The 17,762-nt window shown below is 42.5% G+C and overlaps 1 protein-coding gene across 1 annotated transcript in view; it reads right to left on the bottom strand.

Annotated features, from left to right (window-relative positions):
* SH3RF3 (SH3 domain containing ring finger 3) overlaps nt 1-17,762 on the bottom strand; it is a 247,087-nt gene that overhangs the window by 91,425 nt on the left and 137,900 nt on the right. Inside the window, exon 2 of the mRNA XM_038159983.1 lies at nt 185-460. Coding sequence (XP_038015911.1) covers nt 185-460 — 276 coding nt within the window. The remainder of the gene's footprint in view (nt 1-184; nt 461-17,762) is intronic.

Here is a 17,762-nt window from a genome sequence, read left to right as displayed (position 1 = left end):
CCTTGCTATTCATGGCACAATCTCACAGAGTGCAGGGTAGGCCAGGGAGGCCAGGAAGACCAGGAAGGTGTTCCACCAGTGCCAGCACCCCTGTGCTCCCGGCTCAGCTGCCAGCACCACATGTACCCCATCACTCCCTACCTAAGCAGACTTCTGAACATTTTAAAAAAACCTGTTCCCCTACCTTGGTGAAGGTCAAGCAATCCTTGTCTTGATCTTTATCCTTTATTTCAAAGTCATAAAGTGCTTTGCCCTGAGGTGGAGCTTGTGGGAGGGGCTTGATGCACTGGATGTAGCTGGCGGGGAAGAAGCCGTGGTTGCCATTGAGCTCCCCATGGTACCAGTTCTCATCCACTTTGCGCCGCAGGATGATGATGTCCCCCTTGTTAAACTTGAGGTCACCAGGCTCCTTTCCCTCATATGTGTACAGGGCTTTGCCATAGGGAAGCTGAGAAACACTCTGGGGAAACAAAACAAATACCTTTAAGCAACCTCCAGCCAGCACCAATATCATTCTTAGAGTCATTGTTTAGCTAGAAGCAAACTGATCAGCCATGGTCATTTACCAAATGACCCCAATGACTGCAGCACACTGCCCCATAATGGTCCCTGCATCTCAGGAAAACTAGGATGCAGGCAGTGATAAGTCTGAGAAGGGAGGTGTGTTACATCAGAGCAGGCACTGTCCATCTCATATAGCTCAGCTGAAACCTGCAGTACCTCTTATACCACCAACAGCATCACTTAATTTGCAAAATATCCTATGTAAGCAGAACTATATGATTAAACAACTGAACTTGGATGTGTCAAAAGGTAAAATATTAGACATTTTGACTTTCAGGGTTGCTTTGGTTTCTGAAGCTCAGAAGAGAGACAAAACAATACATGCTTGGTGATTCACAGGGTTATAAAAGCTGGGAAATTGGTAATATTTCATTGCGTTTGAGCATCTCCAAACATTTTTGAGTTTGAAGCCTTTTGTTTAGCTTTTGATTGTGTAACCAAATATTCTTATTTCTTTCAAAATCCCTAAGTCTCATGCTACTCACTGAGGGCTACTGTAAACAGTTATAATATTCTTTGTTGCTTATGAATTAATGTCCTTGTGGAAAAGTGAAATAGGCAGAATGCCCCAAATCTTTCTTTTAGAACTAAAAAGAGCTCTGAAGTTTTCACTGTCATTAAAAATATTAAACAAACTTACTAAAAAATCATGGCCCATGAGAAAAAAATAAAGCCGAAGAAGTTCATTGTTTGGTATGATAAAAGTGAAACATATTTGATGGAAGCCACTTGAGTGTGAAGAATTCTTCCCAGAGTTCATTTTGTCCCAGTGAAAGATAGATTATCTCACCCAGGCTAGGACTGCATGGACAACATTTTGGTGGAAGTACTGGTTTATGCAACCTCTGTCCTCCCCATCTATTTGCTTCTCTTCTTGCTGAGTCCCACAGAGCCGGGGGTAATTGTGTTGGACACAGCTTCCTGCTGCTTTGGTCCTATAACAGTTCTTTAACCCATACTGGAGTGCAAAAGGTGTATTGCTGTATTATCCTGTACCATTTTTCATTTTTTAAAATTTCAACTAAGAGTCAGCTTGCAAATATATAGCAGCACATAAGACAAGGGATGTTAGAGGGGCCCTTAAAAATTTACCTTCTGTAAGAAGGTTTTTGGTTTGGTTTTTTTTTTTTCAGAGTTGTATTTACAAAAGTGACACAATTTGCTTTGCATACACATGCCTTTGAGTAGTCTGTTCCCTGCTGTGCATCGTGCTTGTCAATGGGGTGTCCTATAGGGACAATGAAAAAGTAAAGCTATATTTGATAAAACACCCTGGTATTCCCCCAGGTGCTTCTTATGCCTGTACTTCTGGATGACATTCCTGTGCCTAAAATAACACTCAGATGCTTTCCCCAGGAGGAAGGTGGAGTGGCCTGACAGAAACACTGCACTTCCAGAAAATGAGATGCTGGGATGACTTTTCCTGGTATTTGTTAAAGCCACAAGCAGAGGCATTTTTCAATTCCGATGGGTGCAATAAATGGATCTGCTCTGGTGGGGTGGGTTTTATGCTCTTACACCTGCATCTTTCGGCGGGAGGAGGAGAAGCGCAGCCCGCTGCTTGCACTGCCTGCCGGCGCCTCCGCCCGCCTCTGGGTGCCAGATGGTCACTGCGGCAGGCACACACCATCACACCGATCAAAGAGGGACTTTCTTCAATGCACCTTCACGCACAGGCATTAACTCACTCATTTTTATTAGGAAAGGCTTTAGTAGCTGTGCAGGTCTTGGGATGCTGTGTGACAGATCTTTCTGCTTACAGCCCACAGTGAAGGAGACAGGCAAAGAGGCACAGCTCTTCAGGGCACGATACATGTTGTCTGGAGGGGGATTTAATTTCATTCAGATGTGTCCCCAGTTTTAACTTTTCTCATTAGCAATTTGCAGTTCCTCTGCAAATCCTCTGTATTCTTCTGGATTTTGCTGTATCTGAATAGAGCTACCCACTTAAAGACCAGTTATTTTGGAAGCTCCTTTAAACATAACTCAAAAAGCATACAATCAACAGCCAGCTAACAAAGCATCAAACAGTCTTGGCCAAATTAGTAGCAGCATCCTACTGACATTTTTCTCTCTGCCAGGGTGGTTATTTCCCTTGAAAGCAAAGTGTTGCCCCCCTACACAACATTTTAAAGATTAAGCATACAATACCATCAAACTCCTTAGGTAAGGCATAGATTGCATTACTCATTTGAAACTAGGAAAAAAAACCCCACACTGAGCTGAAAGACTACAGAGCCTTGTAGTAATTTAGAAATAAAAGAACCATTACTTTAATTCATGCTGGGAGAAGACGATTTATCAAAGTAAGAGTAAGACTTCTGCCAGGTGCACACTGCTGATCCAGAAACGTGCCTGGCAAACATGCTCTGTATCACTCACCCTAGATGGGACCTTTCTATTCCCAAGATCTTTGTAGCAATCCAAGGTCAGATCACTTTCTTTAGTTTTTAGCCACTTTCTCTTCCCAATCCTCATTTTACTGTATAAAAAGGCAACAGCCCCCAGTGCTTCAGAAAAGAAAGTGGATTTTACTTCACTGCACACTTCATCAATGAAATTCTTATGCAATACATGCTGGGCTTTTATTGATAATTAATTGGTCTGACTAGAGGAAGATTCAGGTCCCTGTTTTTACCTTCACCTGATGCAAATGAAGACTTTTAAGAAAAACAAAGCAACTGCCAGACATAAATTTGAAATCTGGCATTGTTTTATTTGGAGACCCTAATGTGGAAATTTGCAGTTTAGGTGCTTTTGCTCCTCTTCTCTTTCATGGGCTTATCTGTGGACCATCTAGGAACTGTCCTACACAGAGAAGATCCGGGCAACTGACAGTGGGAAGGACTTCCAAAACAAAGTATTCCAATTACCAGCTACTGTCAAAACCAAACTGTTCCAATTACTCAGAATTTCTAATTCTGAATCACAGTTTTTAAACTAAAAGCTCTGTAGGGGCACTTTTTAAGGTGAACATGTTATTTAGTGGAAAAGATACCCTCCTATTGAAAAATTGAGACATTTCCCAGCCTTTCTGTAAGGCTCTATGTACCCATTTTGATTTGAGCATCCCATGTAAATCTTGCATTTACTGTGGCCCAGGTACCAGTATCCTCTAGTCCTTTTCAAATAGAGCTATTTGTTCTGTTCTAAAGCTTTAAGTCTCTGCTGAAATCAACTCAAGAGAGAAATTTTATATCACAATTACAATAAAAAAGATCAAACAAAACAAAAAGCCAAAAACCAAAATATCCGCAACCAACCACCCAACCAACCTTAAACATTCAAAATAAACTCTTGAAGCTTCTTTGATTATATATTCTGGCCAAAAGAATATATAATTCTAGCTTTCAATGGAGTTTTCATGGTCACATTATATTAATGGTTCCTAAAAAGCATATTTTTGGAAGTTTCCCTTTATTACTCCTATTTTTGGTTAATTTATAAGTGAGAAGCAGATCAGATTCAGAAAGTTCCTCTGAACTACATCTGAAAGGAGGGAGCATTAAGCATCTTTTAGAAATAGAATAAAAACAATCTTTGCTGCTGTTTGCTAGTTGTAATGTGGTTCTTAGAAATCTTCCTCCGATCTTGATTATCTTCCTCACTGATAATCTTTGTGCAGACAATTCTGGCCTACCCACTCCCCTCTTCTTCATTTGACTGTCCCGACTCAAAGGAAAAGAGGTTGGCCAGGACTGATATCTGACTGATGTGCAAACTCCCCAAGCCCTGCTGGTGAGCATGTCCTTCCCATTTATGTTCAAAACCTCAGCTCATGCCCTGTCCTATTTCTCCTCAGGTCTTTGTTCTATGCAGCAGCATTTCAGTCAGAAATCATCCCCTTCAGAATGCCCAGGTGGTCCTTCCTACAAAACCTTCTAATCTAAACCAGGATATAAAGTATCATCTAAGGGATCCAACTAAAACAAAGCAGAGCTAGGCAAGGTTCAGGTGAGGCAAAGCACAAAGAGGTGTTTCTCCAGCAACTGCAGGAGGCTCACACCTTCCTTTTGCTTCTTGCTTCAGCAGAGCAAAACCTCCTTACCCTTCGTGTGCCCATTCCGTGCATGAGCAGTGCCACAGCAACTGCTGGTGGACAACACTGAGCCTCTGCACTTCACCCTCGGCATGCATTTCATCCCCTGCTCCATCACCTAAGTCCCTGCTCATCCATGGGGCCCCATCTTGGCATCTTCTGCCTCACTCCCTTTCCAAGCCTGGCCCCAGCAGCATCATGCTGCTCCTCTCCCCATGCCACTCAGCTTCACAATGGCCACTCCTGCATCCAGGGGCCAGTGCGGTGGCAGCCTGGCTGTCCCATGAGGAGCTCAGCAGAGACCACCAGCCCACTGCCTTCCTCCAAGTCAGCTCTTGACCTGTGCTTCACTGTGAGGAACCCCTGCCATCAACGCCCTCCCCAGCTGCCATGAAATCTGGTCAGGCATAACGCAGGTGGCTGAAAATTAAACAGCCTCGACATCTGACTGCATCAAGTAGTTGATTTGCCCTGCTGGTTTATTGTGAGGCGAACTGGCATTTGGCTATGATGTGTATTAAATTTCAAAACTCTGTGTGGGTGTGTATAGAAATAAAAAAAATTAAGAAAGGAAGAAAGGAAGGGATGAAGTCACAGTCAATGGCAACAGCCAGTTTCTTTTTCCTGTCACTAAATCCATGCTGGCACGATGCTGAATACTGCCAAAGGTTTCTTTTCTATTTCAGCAATCAATACTGACGTGAAAGCCTGAAGCGTTAATATGCTGAAAATCCCCCTTGCAGAAGACTCAATGATATGTTGGCAACTCAATCATTCTGCATTTGTGTTTCAGCAATGTCAAATAGCAGCAGTTAAGCAGAAACCTGCTGGCAAATTGACAAATAACAGCCATGAAGCAATTAACTGGCAAAGCTGGAGCATTCTTCATTACGTATCCTGAAGAACAAAAGGAATGGGAAAAAACCCAAACATGCTTGCTTCCAATAAATTCTCCCAGTAGAAAGCTTAGTAGAATGTGAGCTGCCCAGATAGAGTAGGTCTTCAGTTTTCAAAAGTTACAGAAAATAAACTCTTTCCCCATGTGCTCAAAAGCAACGCAGGCTCCAACAGGGGTCAGACCCTGCCAACTTCTGCATGCAGGACTTGGTGGAGGAGGTCACTACTTAAAAAAAATGTCTAATGATTGCCCAAAGTGCTGTGTGGGTGCCTATAAAACAAGAAATCAAAAATAAAATAAATAGGGCAAGGCATCCAGCTACTAAACCCAGACAGAAATGCTATGATCCAACCCTTCACTCAAACTAAGTTTGTGTTTAGATCCTTGAAAGCCTAGAAACCTCTTGAGGCTCCAGCTACGGCTCCTCTCTTCAGATTGTTTTTCTGCAGTGTGAAAGCCATGTTAATGCTGAAGGGTAATTTCTCTTGCCCAATCTCTTCCCTTGTGCAGCTCAAACTGTGCAAAAACCTCAACCTCACTGCTTCAAGGGGTTCCCTTGCACACGGAAATGCCCCACAAGAAGCAGGTGTGATGCTTCTGCCCCATGGGGCAGCAGAGTCACCTGACCCCTATGTCAGGGGGAGGAAAGAATCAAAGAATTGGAGAAATACAAAAGGTGGAGGAGTATTTAACTTCTCTTTCCCTTTGCTCCATGTCTTGATCATCATCTGAGCTAGAGGTGAAGCAGGAGGGGATAAAGCCAAACAACCTCAGAGCACACTGCTGGAACAGCCTGATAGGAACATTGTGAGGGCAAATAATTTTTTTTTTAAGTCTGTAATAAGTCACTTCAGCAAAACACACTGGCATGTTGCTTCTTGCAGTCCTTCAAAATTCTCCAAGATCTATCCCGTATCCCCCATACTCCAAATATATTTCTGAAGAGTCTGTTCCTCTGCATGAATGTATATACATTTATCTCTTTCTTTAAGCACTATCAAGTGTAAACATCCAAAGTAAATTCAAAGTAAATTAAAGAAGAAAAGGAAAAAGTAATGAAAAGTAATTAAAAGCATGCACATCTCGGTAGTAAAATACAGTTAAACACAAGCTATTACTATAGAATAAATAATAATTAAAACACATACTGCTAATTTTTTGCTCCATTACTCTGAAGCATTACACATTACTTTAAATTTCCCAGTCTACACAAGCAAAGATTCAGCAGCGACAGTTTGGACTGAATTTACGTTTTCCAACTGGTAGGAAACTCCCCACAAGCAGGCTGGGTAGCACTTCAGCATATGGTTTCCTGACACCCATAAGAGCTCTGCAGAAATCCCAGCAGCTGTGCCGGAGAGGACAAGGGCTGCATGATGGAGCACCCATCAGCAGGACTGCTGAGAGGAGACGGGCTACTCTACTCCCTATAACTGCCCTATTAGTGGGATCTTGGCATCCAAAACTCCCATTCAAATCAGCTGAGAGCAATTTAAATCATGAGCCTGCTCAGATCCCTTTAGGACAGAAAAGTGGAAGGCAGTCTGGCACAACAAGCAACTCCACTGTGGTGGCAGTGACAGCCGTGTCTGCCACACTTGGCAGGGCAGCAGGGACTGCGCACTGCCCGCTTGCTCCTCGCCACCCTGCCCACTGCACTCCCTCTCGGTTTAACACCTTTCCAGAGCGACACCTTTCACCTGAATTAAAAGACATTGTCCAGTCAGCCCTAGGAAGCAGGAGAGAGCGCTTGCACATGCAGCGAGTGGAAGAAACAAGGGGTCGAGGCAAACTTTAGCCAGTGCAGTTAAACCAAAAAATGTATACTACGTCCAGATCTGTGACCTGCAGAGTTTTTTAGTGGCTTTTGTACTCAAGAGGAACTTTCAGGGTGACATATCATAAATCATCATCATATCTCACAGCAAAAACTCTCAAAAGTGCTTTGTCTTCTGTGTAAGGTTGTTTGTCTTAACGTGCAGTGATTCAGAAGTACAGGTCACCTGTCCTACATATCTCAACAGTGACACTGCAGCATTTGCTTTCACAGAAAGCTGATTACAGGAAAATTAATCAAGAGAATCTAAATTTGCACAAAGAAGCAAAGACAAAACCCACTTATATGCTATTAGTCAGCTCTGCGTGACAGATCGGTAAAAGCCTGAAAAATCACACTTTGCATGTACAGTCTTTTTGAAATCAACTTTAAGAATATAAGTATTTAAGATGGCAATAGAAACAGCACCATGGAGAATGAAAACTGAACGTAATCATTTATATACTCTGGAAAGTGGTATGTTTATTGATAGTGCCGTATAAGTTTAATTAATCACAATAAAAATAAAAGTTCTTAGCTAACCATAGTTAGCTTAACCTTAGCTAACCTTAGTTTTTAGTTAACCATATTTGACAAAATGGTTAACTAATATTTAGGCCCCAACCCTCGCTGATGGTGCTGCAGATAGGCTGCAGCCCTTGTGACACCTGAAGACACATGCAGATAACGCGTGCTTGAGGTGCGCATGGCTCCCACCTGGAGTAGAAGGGAAAATGCTTTTCCAAAACTAAAGGTCTTGGGAATGTGTCTACATATTTGCAAGAGGTAGCCTTCATACACGGTGAGGAAGTGTCCAAACAGATTAGGAGCCTATCTGCCATTTCCAGAAATGACTTCTGCAATTAGCATGAAGATACCAGGGGAATTGCTCAACAGATGGAGCATGAAGGCAGGCAGGTACAGCATCATTCTGGCACATCAACATTGCTCTCCAATAAACAGGGAACAACAGTGCTCACCACCCCAGAACAGCACAGGATGGTGTTCATCCTCTTCAGCAATGGGCCAATGGAGCATAAACTGATCTTCCAAGAGAACAGTGTCTGCCGATGTTATTTTGTAGTTTATCTGGCAAACAGGCACAACTTGCATTTCACCTTACAAGGTCCATATTTGTACATGGCAAGATTAAAGAATATTTCAAAGTTTCTCCTAGCAAATGCAGTTGATGCAAGCAGCACAACTGAGAAAAAACCAACAGACTTTCCACCTCACAGCTTTTCACATAGGTCTGTCTGGGATTCTCCACTTTATAAATACTAGAGCTGAGTTAGTTTTACAGTCCAATGCCACTTCTCTTAGAAAGATTCACAACTTGAATGGAAGAGTGCATCTGATCTCATAATTGCAGCTAATAGCTTCATGTCCTCTGCACAGCTCACATTGCTTCAGCCCCTCACTCACTATCTATCAATATTTACACATTCAGAGATCTCTATTTCTTAGTAACCCATTGTTTAAGTGAAGTATTTTCAAACGACATGCTCTCCTATTAAACAACACATGATATTCAGGGTCAGGTTGGATTTCCAGCAGTGAATTCCCAGCTATGGCTGCCCAGAGAATTAGTGGGTAACACCAGCCAGCTGTTTAACCATGTCAGTGCAAAATGCCTCCAGTTCTGCAAAACCCCAATGCTTCCAAACGCTCTGCTCTTTATTAAGTGGTACCGTGAACACATTGCTGGAATTGCAGGTCATTTTCTGGTTTCAGTTGAACCACTTTAATTCCATTGATCTTGATGAAGTGGTGTGGATGTATAGAAAATTCCTACCTGGTAGAAAGCTTTACCTTACAAGTAATCTTCTCTGAAACAAAACTGAATGTCTGGCAGCCTCTACCGAGGAGAATATTTAGTGATTGTCTTGTGCTGGCCATAGCCTTTACAAAAACTAGGTATGTTCTAAGAATCTGCCCTTCACCTTTCAGGCAGAAAACATTCATTGGATCCTAAGGACCAAATTTGACCCTTATAATCCTGTGCAGGGATCTCAATGAAAGGATTGGCTGCTGTGTGCAGACACTTCAGAGCAGAAGCTGGTCTATGAAACATCCCAACCAACAGCCGACACAACTTCTAACCCAAGTATGCAGTGTGGCTTCCTGAGAAACCATCAGACAAAATATGCCTCAGCTGACTGCCTCACAAGGGCAAGAGCCACCAAACACTTCCTGAACTTCAGGAACGGGTGGTGGATTAACACGGAAAAAACAACAAATAACAGAAGAAAAAAAATTCCGGTGCAACTCTACTAAGCAAACTGACAGTCATGTGCTATTTGAGCAGTTCAAAGAGGAAAGACAGCACAGTTGGCTACATTTAGCCTGCCAGAGCCACCAATAGAGACAAATAAAATAGGAGCTCCCTTGAAGCTGCAGAGAAACACAAAAAAACCTCCTTATATTCAAGGCACTACAACATTATATCTTTAGGGTTGCCTTGTTTCTCAATTCAAAGTGTCTTAAAACCTTTAAATAAACATGAAATGTCTCATTGATTACTCCCCAGATGACACCACTTTGGTCAGAACCATGACCCAGTTTTCCCAGCCCCCTGACAGAAACAGTCCTTGCTTGCTTTTTAATAAAAGAGATGAGTTAAAAGTCAGTTCCCTATGCAATTTTGAGAACCTGAAGTTTTTTCAGGCTTCTTCACTTCCACAATGGCAGCATTTACAGCTCTGGAATTTTCCACAATTCCTTATGCTGTAGGTCACAGCAAGAAAAAAACACTTTGGATAAAATACAAGTATTGCATAAAAGCCCATAACATGAATCTCTCCTGTAACTGCTTCATTTGATCTTTCCTGGTGGAAGCTGACGAAGCACGGGGTAGCTTACATTTTCCAGCAGCGTCTTTATAACTCTGCTAGCCAGCCCAATACCTCTGGTTTACTTTCCAGCCTTTCCACATCTTTCTTTTTGGCTCTTTGCCTTGTGACTCAAGTTTTTCCTAAGCAGAAACCCTCTCCCACCCCAGGAAAGACTTTATGGTCCAGTCCTGCTACAACTCATCGGAGCTGGGTTTCCTCCTGACAGAGACCAGGCAGGTCACAGCTCAGAGGTCCTACTCCCAGACCCTACTTTTTTGGGACTTTTCTATTGCAATTTTTTCCCTCTCACCTGGACCACAGGGAGGGGAGAGGGGTAAGGAAGGGCCTGGAGAAGAAGCTGCCCCAAAAATGGAGTGGGCAGCTGTTATTTACCATCTGGCAAAGCTCCTAGAGCTCAACAGAGGGAGCCCCACTCCGGTGAATCTTGCCGGGATGGCTACCCGTAGAGAAGAGACTTCATTATTTCTTTTTTTTCCTTTCTTTTGTTTAACATAAATAAGTTCACACCAGGAAAATCTTTGTCCTCTCTCTCTCCCTTCCCACAAATGTTAACTTAAGGGTTACACAAAAGCTTCTTCCATAATTTCAATCACTGAGAATCAAGAAAACTGGCGCCTGAAACAACACAAGCCACTTTGATAGCCTCAGCTCACAGGCTGCAGCACCCAAAAAAAATAATCTAGAAAAACTTTAAAATTAAGGATTTTTTAAAATTAGTCCATCTGAGGTGACACCGGGGCGGGGGGGGGGGGGGGGTGTGTCATTCCTCCATATGGACACCTGCATTTACTGAGGAGCTGAGGAGTCTCTGAGGCAGTCAGAGTATTGCAAGGCCTGAAGGGTGAAACCAGGATTGTTTTTTACAGGGGATTGAGCAGGGTCACTGCCAGGGTTTCCAAGGAGTATGGGAGAGGCAGTATAAGATAAAAGACCATGAAGAGCCTCTGATATGGGAATGGAATGAACAGGTGCTCATCCAAAGAACCTGCCTGTGGTGTCAGGGTGGCCTGTGAACTCAAATGGACAAACATGTGAAGGATGAGAAGCCAACCTTGATTTTTATTTCTGATGAAGGGGAGGATCTGAAATTCCTATTTAAACCCCTATTTAAACCCCCCTGAAATTCCTATTTAAACTTCTGCAAAAAAATCGCATTTGATTTACTTATGCAGCTTTTACTTTGTGCTTTATGATAAATAAATGTGGTGCCTAGGAAGCACCTATTTCTGTTGTATCTTTTTCACTGCATGTGACCACAGAGCAGATTCCGGTGCTATAAAACTGAAAATATATCCTCTGCTTTCCACTTGTCCAAAGTTCTCATAAGACATCTTTAAAAAATGTACTCTAAGAGAACTTTCTGAGGTGGTATTCACAGTTTCATAAATACTGTATTACCTGAACTGTGCCTTCCCTGAACTGACAGGGCGTTTGATAAATGCACCGTGGACTGCATACACAGTGGAGCTAAAGAACATGTTTCCTTGGTAGCTCAGTTGTAAACTTCAATAGGTGGATAAATTCCCATGTCACTAGAGAATATTTACAACTGAACCTTATTTATCAGCAGCGTGCCCTTACCAACAGCGCACACAAATCCTGTTATACAAAAATGGCTATGGCTCTTTTCTCATTGTTAAATGAAAATCACAGAGGTTTCTTTTGCACCAGGACAGGTTTTATAGCCAGAGAGAAGAAACTGCATTAGGAGATGCTAATGTTGAAATATTTTTGGCTCAAAATGTCAGTATGAGACGAGTTAGCTCATCCACATCTGCACCGTATGAGCAGCCTCCTTGTCCCCTTGCTGTCGGAGAACTTCTCAAGTGATAGCCCATCGGGAGTGTCCATCCTCTCATTGTCTGTGGAAATGTACATGATGACCCACTTGCCAGGAATTTAGAGAGATTATTTTCCCTCTGTTTGCTGTGACTAGCAATATGAAAATATCTGCTATTCAGTAAAAATGAAAAATTTGTGCTTTTTAAATCACAGCATTTCAGCCCTGTTTATCAGAAGTATCCCTGTGGCTGTCATTCTCTCTCAAAGAAGACCTTTTCAGAATCCCTGCCCACTCCTTGGTGGGACTGCAGGCTCCCTGACATCCCCCACCCTGCCTCCACTTTGTTCTCCTACCCAGATCCCGTGCCCTGAAATGATTCATTAGCTGCAATTTACTGACACACGCTTTCCTCATGCAGATGATTAGAGCTGCTCTCAGGCCTCAGTCCCGCTGACAGGACAGGCTGGCACCTTCCTGCGTGTCCGCCAGCTGACTGCCAGGAGGGCTTTAATCAGCTCTGACTTTGACGTGTGCTGGGCACTCTGGGCAGGGCTGCCCACTGTGCTGAAGAGGTCAAAGAGCACCTTGCACTCCAGTGCTGCCAGTCCTCATCTCCTCTGGGCTGGAAAAGGCCCCTCCACTGCTGTGCTGGGCTCCCATTAGGAACAGTTCAGCTTCTGCCCTGCATGGAGCAAACCTCTGTGCAGTTTGATGGTGGGAAGCAACAGCAGTTGGAGCAGACAAGGAAAACATCAAGGAAGATACAAGGCTTCGTAATGCAAATCATGCTTTTATATCATTCTCCCAAATCCCCTTTGGGGAGAGGAAAGTTGCTTATCTACAGAATATGGGTCAAATTTATGCCTTAAGGATCTTTCAGTGCTTTGGCTGCTTGCTGACATAGTATGGGGCTCCTCACTGCCTTTTCAGGTTAATGCTTTCAAAGTGCTGTCCCTGGGCATCATCATCATCATCATCATCATCATCATCATCCTCAATTTCATAATATTACAAAAAAAAAATTAATTTCCTGCACCCACTCCCAGGAGTTTCTCTCATGCTGAACTTAATTGATGCTTCCTCCTGCACTCTGAGGAATGATTAAAATGAATGCTGAACATGTTAGGAAGCACCTTGGATTTCAAACTCTGCATGGTTTCTAATTAAAGAGACACACACAGGATGCTTGTGCTACATTTCACTCCTCTCTAAGGCTATTATTATTACATACATTTCAGCAGTAGTCAAAAGAGTCTCCTCTACCTCACATAATAGGATCCTGATTTAGACTGGATAATCACCAGTCGTTGATCTGGGTGAAAAATGTCTTTAGGAAAGGGAAAAGAAAAGGCTTGTGCTGTAACCAGCCCTCTGGCAGAGAGACTGATATTAATGACAGAAGTGTTTGAATTTCTGGCTAACCTAGAGCATAGAGTATCCAATGTTAAGCACTGGCTAATGAAGTACAATAAATAAAAAAGAAAAACCTGCTAGAAAACCCCCATCACAATCAGGGGTGCCTGATGTTCAGAGATTCTGGAGGAAAAAGGTACAGGTACATGAGTGTTAGCACTATTCCCACATTTCCTACCCACCATCTCCCTCCCAGTTTTCTGATCTGTGTCTTGGTGATAAATACTTGATTCCTGGACAAAAATGTTTGACTTCAGGTAAAATTTTTGAGATGTTGGTCATCTTTACCTACCTCAGGAAATCTCAGGACCCAAGTGCCAGGGGGGAAACAACCAGTGCTGAAATCTCACCCCAGTTAGTTAGACATCTGCATCATCAGCACCTGCATTTGACATCAACAGGGCTGCAAACAAAGCTCATACCCCTGCTCTTCTGTGAGAAGATATGGGGCTGTAAAGCTCAGAGGGGAAAATAGTTCACATAGATGTGTTATTGATACAAAGTCAGCTCATAAACCCTATCTTGCCAAGCTGTGCAGTCATTTTGAAAACTGCAGCTACACCTTGCTAGATGCAATGACCTTACTGTTTTCCAAGGCCAGCTTCTGACTTTGCCTACATGAATGTAAATAAATCAAATGCTCTCCCACTGCTCATAATGACAGTATTCCTGATTGTCACTGTTGTGGCAGCACACTCAAGTTCTGTGGCGAATGACACCAGGGGAAATGCCATGATAGCAATCCTATACTACATTTCATGCATGTTTCACCACCAAGTAATACTTAAAATATGGGATCCATTTGCTTTTCCAAGGTCTTGTGAAATGCTACAGGTTATAAATAATTCAAACCAATAATAACAGGATGTCTGAGCATTTCTTTTTCAGGTTTAAGAAAGAAATTGGGGAAATAAAGTGCTTTTACTGAAATAGTTTTCTCTACTGATAAGGAAATGATTTTCAATTAGACACACTGCATATTAGCAATAGAAAAAGACTTAACAAACTTAACTACAAAGCAAAATAGTGCAGCGTATACATTTTTATTACTTATTCATCTCTGTATGGTTTCAAATCCCTTCAGAATAAAATTGAACCCCTATGCCTCTACCTTGGGTTAATGCTACAATCACAGGGATATTGTATGAAACAGGCTTCTTCTCTGTCCATGTTATAAAACTGAAAATTATTTTGCTTTTCAAAGATAGGTTTTAGATACAACTTTGGGAAAGGATTAGGGTATATCTCACAAAAGGAAGAAGATACTTTGGCCCCTGAGAGGGGCAGAAGTAAGACATACAACATTTCCCGAGCAGCTAAATCAGCAGACTAGCTTTACCTCTCCCCTCCTTCAGCTAGCACCTCAGGCTCCCAGCCTGCCCTAACTCTTCTCACTGGGATTAGGCCCCTATTTCAGGTCAGTGACTCTGGTATGGAAGCGAGACCTCTGCAAAACACAGGTGAAGTATGGATTTCAGTGTTACTTGGAAAAAATATAAAGATACTCTGAAAAAGACTACATCTTGTATTTCCATGACATCAAAACCAATTCAGCTTTGTTTCTCTGCTCTTTAAGCTTAATTATTCCATCATATTGCCTTAAAAAAGCTATTCATAGTTATGTGTGTCATATGACCTCAGCACATCTGAAGTCCAAGGGTCTGCAAGTGCATTTTGTGAAATAGCAGTGAGTGTTCTGTGGTCAAGTTGTCTCTCTCTGAACTGCTGGAGAAAGCTGCAACTCCTGCAGTGGGACCTAGAAGAAAGACTTTGAGAAAGAAGTGGCCAAGTGTGCAATTTTATGACATGTGAACCCATCTTCAGGCAAATCGTTGCTGGTTAGTGTGTCTGTGGATTTAGCTCCCCGAGCTGCCTCCTCCAGCTGTGGATGAGGACAATGTGCTGCTGCACAAGGAGTGTAATGGGACTTCACATCTAATGGGAGGGCTCGGAAAGGAACCAGAACCTCCTTTTAGAGCAACAGCCCCCAAATGGGCCCCGTAGGCTCATCACTACCCTAAACACACAGTTTCAGTACAACAGTAAGTGATAGCTCCAAGTCTGAGAAAGCACACTGGATCTTTCATTTGAGTTGATGGGAATTACTGTGCTGTATTTCAAAGGATGGGAATTTATTTTCCATATCATGCCAGTGCTTTCTTTTCACCACCTTATCCCCCTGCAAGCCAGAATCTCAACTCAGGAATTGTCCATATCCTCATTTGAATGTTTCTATGGATTTAGAACTTGAAAGATTATATCTGTGCTCAGAAATTTTGCATAAGTCCATTACAGCACAACAACAATTCAGCTGTAATTGTCTGGCAGTGCAGGCTGGAACAAAGCAAGTATGATCAAATCCAGAATCTGAGCAAATGTAAGAAAACTAAAGATATAATGGAGAGAGACCCCTTTGAGGCTGCTGGATTCCCACATGGCCTCTGAGCCTAGTCCTCTGCAATCAACAAGAAATGTTGTAATAGATTTATTTCTCAGGTTCTCAGCCATTTTTTTTCTATATGCTGCACTTCACCACAGGCAGCAAAGCACCTTCAAATCCCTCTCATGAACATCGAACAAGAAAGACCAGAACCTGCAACTTTCTCATGGTAAATGAAGACAGCAGGACATAGCAGAAGCAATGTCGATGTCCTGCTCCTGATAAGGAAGGGAGCTCAGTGAATTTTAGTAAGAGGGCTGGGTCACCATGAGATGATAGCTACCAAGAAGAATTGAAAAACTTATCACCAATGTACCTTGTAAGCTGAGTGGAAGAGAAAGCTTCTTTCTGTTCACAGATGTAAAGAATGATGCAGGCCTGAGCAGGCACTTGGGATGACTCTGTGCCCCAGTGCACCCTGACCTGTGTCCTGGCTCCGGATATGGACAACACCCAAATACTTGCAAGAATGCCAACCCCAATTAAGCTTTTTCACGCAACTTGCAGAAGTTCTGCAGAATGACATGAAGGCAATTGTAAGCATGATGCAGTGTGACAGTAGCTTTAAAAGCCCTTTGGGCATATCAGTGTAGCACATACCTAGTGATTCATACTTCTAGAGCACTAAACATGCCATTACTTCTGCAAGAACCTGATAACTGTAAAAATCCCCCGATATATAGAAGGACTGTTCAGCCATTGAGATCCTGTAGCCTCTAGATCAATGTCTTCTCACACAGGTAGGAAATGAGAAATTATGTGTTCAATAGTTCAAAGACCCAAATTTCTCCATAGAACAAAAAAGGGGAAAAAATCAAACCCAGTTCCAAAACATTCTACTGCGAAGCTGTCATCCCCTCAATTTGGTCTCTATTGTAACAATTGTTGGCTATTTTAACACAAAAAAATTGCACAGAACTTTGCAAACTTGCTGTCCCACAGGGTTATTTCAGTAGAAGTTGAAAAGTGCTGATGGCAGTGGAAAGATCCTGTAGACTGAACCCTAGAAAATAATTTATCGGCAATAATGATGTCCAGCAGAAGTGACAGAAAATGCTCCTTAAGAGAGATCATGCCCATTTTACCTTTGAGTAGATACCACATGAAAGGACAACAAAAGTTTAAGATTTTCCCTTCCATGTTTGCCAGTATCAACCTCGTTCAGGCAAATTATCAGTCTGCATCTCCTCTGAACTTCCATCATTATGAGTGCACACACACCCTCAATGTCTGATGTGCATACATTATCTACATGAATTAAACCAATTTGCATTTGTACACTGAGCAGCTGGCCTGAAATTTACTCCAGAATAATTTTTTTAATTTTTTTTTTTTACGTCCAAAAACCATATATGCAGCTGGGATTGCTTATGAGTGAAAAAATGTGGTATCTTTATAGCCAACAGCATATGTATTCGGTATGCAGATCTACAAATATTGGATTCACTGCCAAAAATCATTGTTAAGCAAACTGGCTGACTCGCTGCATTTTCCTGATGAACCAGAAGAAACTTGCTAAAGAGAGGTAGAGTACTTGCAAAAATTTCAGATCACGGAATTAGAGTGTGCACAATGCAGTGTGATCCAGCTAGTCCCAGATGAGTGGGTATGTCCCTGCAGCAGAGCACATTTCTGACTGGGATATGAGCATGGATCCTGGGGAAGTGTCAGCAACATTCTGATGAGCCCTGATAGTGTGGCCATGTTCTTGCAAAGCAACCTGTATGGAGCAAAGTCAGGGGCCTCTGCACATGGCTGAGGTGAGTGTTGTAGACCCACCTAACAGCATCCACAAGGGACACTGGATGAAGGCCTTGTTTTCAAAGGGGTTTTGTGGCCTCTTGAGGTGCAGAAGATGACACATGCAACGACCTCTTCCTTTGCAACAGTTAACCAGAACAGCTTTGCTTAGTTTGCAAAAATTAGAAGTAAATAATTAAAAAAAAAATAATTT

This window comes from Motacilla alba, chromosome 1, assembly GCF_015832195.1.
Source record: "Motacilla alba alba isolate MOTALB_02 chromosome 1, Motacilla_alba_V1.0_pri, whole genome shotgun sequence".
Classification (NCBI taxonomy): Eukaryota; Metazoa; Chordata; class Aves; order Passeriformes; family Motacillidae; genus Motacilla; species Motacilla alba.
The sequence above is the reverse complement of the archived record's forward strand: the minus strand, read 5'-3'. Positions and strand labels throughout refer to the sequence as shown.